This window comes from Nicotiana sylvestris, chromosome 10 (genome assembly GCF_000393655.2).
Source record: "Nicotiana sylvestris chromosome 10, ASM39365v2, whole genome shotgun sequence".
In the NCBI taxonomy this organism is placed as follows: Eukaryota; Viridiplantae; Streptophyta; class Magnoliopsida; order Solanales; family Solanaceae; genus Nicotiana; species Nicotiana sylvestris.
The window spans coordinates 117692008-117695908 of NC_091066.1; the positions used below are offsets into that span (position 1 = coordinate 117692008).

General features: G+C 32.9%; 1 protein-coding gene across 1 annotated transcript; it reads right to left on the reverse strand.

Annotated features, from left to right (window-relative positions):
- Positions 1-1502: 1502 nt before the first annotated feature.
- LOC138879854 (uncharacterized) lies at positions 1503-3300 on the reverse strand. Its single transcript, XM_070159494.1, has 3 exons — positions 2827-3300; positions 2367-2695; positions 1503-1587 (listed from the first exon to the last, which is right to left on the reverse strand). The coding sequence occupies exons 1-3, from the start codon at positions 3298-3300 to the stop codon at positions 1503-1505; spliced, it is 888 nt and encodes a 295-aa protein (XP_070015595.1).
- Between the last annotated feature and the right edge of the window lie 601 nt (positions 3301-3901).

Consider the following 3901-nt stretch of genomic DNA (forward strand, 5'->3'; position numbering starts at 1 on the left):
ATGCTGAGCGACACTTTTAAACGCTGTTTATTTACTCTATTTTTGTTTTAAATTATTTTCTTTCGTAAATTTGGTTTATCTTCCTCAATTTAGGCTTACCTAGTCTTAGAGACTAGGTGTCGTCACGATGGTTCATGGAGGGCAAACTGGGGTCGTGACAGTTAAGGACTGCATGTCTTTAACTTTTGAACTTGGAACTCAAAGTTAAGGACTGCCTGTCCTTAACTTTTTAACTTGTAACTTGAAGTTTAGGACTACCTGTCCTTAACTTTTTAACTTAATTTCTTTCACAGGATTTAAAGAAAAACCTAGGATCAAAGATTGATACTTTGTTGAAGATTCTTGTCAAACCTGATGAAAGGAAAATAGAGAGAGCATCTAGTGTTCCAAGTTGTAAAGATGCAGTTGATGATCATTGTGATGGTACAGAACTTGCTGTTCCAATTAACAAAGATGCAAGTGATGATCAATGTGTACAGATGTGCATGCAGAAGATCATTATGAAAGCGATTATAGAGATGCGCATCTAGAAGATGAAACTGATATTGGCACTGAAATTGGGAAATGTTAGATATAGATTTTAAATTTGTTGTCATTGAAATTTATATTTAATAGCGTAATATATATAAACTTTTTGTGATTAAAAATATGTGTATAATATATTGATGGAGTGGAAGTTCAAGATGTAGTAGAATATCAAGACCAAGAAAATCCAAAAGAGACAGGAGTAACAGAAACAATTTGTAAATGCGAAGTGCAATCTCAGGATTTAGAAAATCCACTGGGAACAAGTATAAGTGAGATTGTATGCAAATGTATTGAAGGAATATATGATCTCTCTACACCTCTCTCACTTAAAGAGAAATTTGGAAATCAAAATGATGTCAATCAAGGTTAGATGGATTTTCATGATATGTTGAATGTTAGTTTTAGTAAACTATTAGTAAAGGGTATTAATTGTAAATGTTACAGAATCTTCTGAAGCTGCAAGGGAAGAAGATGGAGTGGACTATCGAGAAAAGTGGAGGACAATCTCAAAACTTAGAAAATACCCAAGAAACAAGCATAAGTGAGATTATATGTAAATGTATAGAAGGAACATATGATCTCTCTACACCTCGCTTTCTTACCGACAATATTGGAATCCAAGAAAATGCTAGTGAAGATAATAATTTAACTGGCATGATCTTGACAGTTGCAAAAGGTTAGACGGAGTTTTTTTTAATTTTATACATGTTTGTTTTAATCAAATATTAGTAACAAGTACTAATTGTGTTAGCTCTTGTAAATATTTTGCAGAATCTTGTGAACTTGCAATCGAAGATCATGGAGAATAGTTACAAGATAAAGAAAATGCATAGTTGCAAGATAAATAAAATGCAACCAATATGTCAGCTCGATTGTCTATTGAAAAAGTACAAGAAGGCAGTGTAGACAACACAGGTATTGATTGTGTCCTAAATATTATATTCATAATTGAAATTGCGAGTACATTTCAAAAATTATATCCTTAGTTTTTGTCTCTTCATTTGACAATTCATTGTAGAATTGACGACTTGAAGCAAACTAATGTATCTGTAGTGTTGTCTGTAGAGAAAAACAAAGATGAAGTCGTTAACCATAATTTTTTGTCACAAATATGCCAAATTACAGTTTCAGAAGTAATATGAAGGCATCATGTTATTAATTTCTTTGTTTTTGTCAAGCATTGATTTGTCCATTTGCAATCCCTAAATTAAGTGTATTGAGCTTGTAAGTATTAGTTAAGGACCAAGTGTCCTTAACTTTTGAACTTGAAAATCGAAGTTCGGGACCAAGTGTCTTCAACTTTTTAACTTGTAAGTCTAAGTTCGGGACCATCTGTCTTTAACTTTTGAACTTAAAACTTGAAGTTCGGGACCAAGTGTCCTTAACTTTTGAATTTGGAACTCAAAGTTAAGGACCAAGTATCCTTAACTTTTGAACTTGGAATTCAAAGTTCAGAACCAAGTGTCCTCTACTTTTGAACTTGGAATTCAAAATTAAGCACCAAGTGTCCTTAACTTTTAAACTTGGAACTCTAAATTAAGGACTGCCGGTCCTTAACTTTTGAACTTGGAACTCAAAAGAAACAAAAAGCACGTAAGCGAAAAGAAACTTTGAAAATCAGGACATCTGCTCAAATAAAAACAATCTAAATGAATCCAATTTATAGCAAAAACATAAAAGAGTAGATAAACATAAGTGGATATATCTACTATTCTCTATGCTTCCTTGAAAACAGATGGACTGCCGGAGAATATATACAAGTTGTTCTATTATGACCAATTCTTCTGCAACGACCATATTTGAATGTTATTTTTGATGACTCGATAGCTGGAATATGCCTTTTCTTCTGCCTTCTACTTGGTGGCACTTTGAAATCTGGAGGTTTAATAATTTGTGACTTAACGCTCTCTATTACAATCCAAGAATCAGTATGTCCTATAGGATGTATTTGTCTTTCATATATTTTCAGCCAAGATTCCTTTAAGTACCAGTACGAGCAAAAGTTGGACTTCTTGATGTTTCTCTTCTCGATAGCTGCAATTGCATGTATGCATGGTAATTCATCAAATTGAAACTGAAAACAATCACATGTTCTTTTGTTTAAGTCCACCAAGAAAGTAATTCCTTCTTCCTCAACTCTAGAATGCCATGAATCAACAGGGAAGACCTTCAATGTTGAAAAATTCTAAGTTAGTACATTATGTTAAATTATCATTAAAATAATAAGCTAAACATAGAACATAATACTTACATTCAAAGTAAATGCTAAATCTATATTTTCTTCAATTCCTCTTCTACCCAACAAGAAACTTCATAAAAAGTTCCTTCTACTTTATTTCTTCTTTCATAAAACCAACGGTGTAGCTTCACTTGGATGAAATCCATCATTCTTAATATAGGAAGATCCCTTGCTTCTAATAGCACAGAATTCATTGACTCAACTATGTTTGTTGTGAGCATGTCATATCTTCGTCTTGGACTACAAGAACGTGACCACCTTTTCGGTGGTTCTTCCATCAAGTAGTCATAAGTATTCTTATCTAATTTTGCTATATCTGACATGTATAGATCAAATTCTTTGCGCTTGTATACTCTTGCAGTACTTTGGAAAAGTTTTATGACCTCACTTTTTACTTTCCTTCGCTTTAGGTTCTGCTCCAAATGATAGATACAAATCCCATGGTAGCTTTCAGGATATACCTTTGCAATGCCATATGCAATAGATGATGCATGTCTGATAAAAAAATTAATTCTCACGACTCCCAGTTGCATTGCGAAGCTCACTAAAGTACCACTTATAGGAATTGTTATTTTCAGATTCTGCAATTCCAAAGGATAGTGGGAAAATTTGGTTAGTTGCATCCTTTGAAACTGAAATTATTAAAACACCACAAAATTTTGACTTCAAAAAGTTGCATCAACAGCAATCACTGGTCTATAATGATCCCAACCAGTTATTGATGATCTGTATGCATAAAACATATAAAGAAACCTGAAAATATAGTATAATAGAAGTTAAGGACATGTAGTCCTGAACTTCAGGTTACAAGCCCAAAAGTTAAGGATAGGTAGTCCTGAAGTTAGACTAACAAGCTCAAAAGTTAAGGACATATAGTCCTTAACTTAGAGTTACAAGCTCAATAGTTAAGGACATTGAGTCCTGAACTTAGAGTTACAAGTTCAAAAGTTAAGGACACAATGTCCTTAATTTTTTAACTTGTAACTCTAAGTTAAGGACCAAGTGTCCTTAACTTTTTGACTGCACACATTAAAGTTAAGGACAGCACGTCATTAACTTTTTCATTGGTTAAGGACAGCATGTCCTAAAGTTTATAAAACAGACTAATAATCTTTTTTTTGATTGTTTACATGT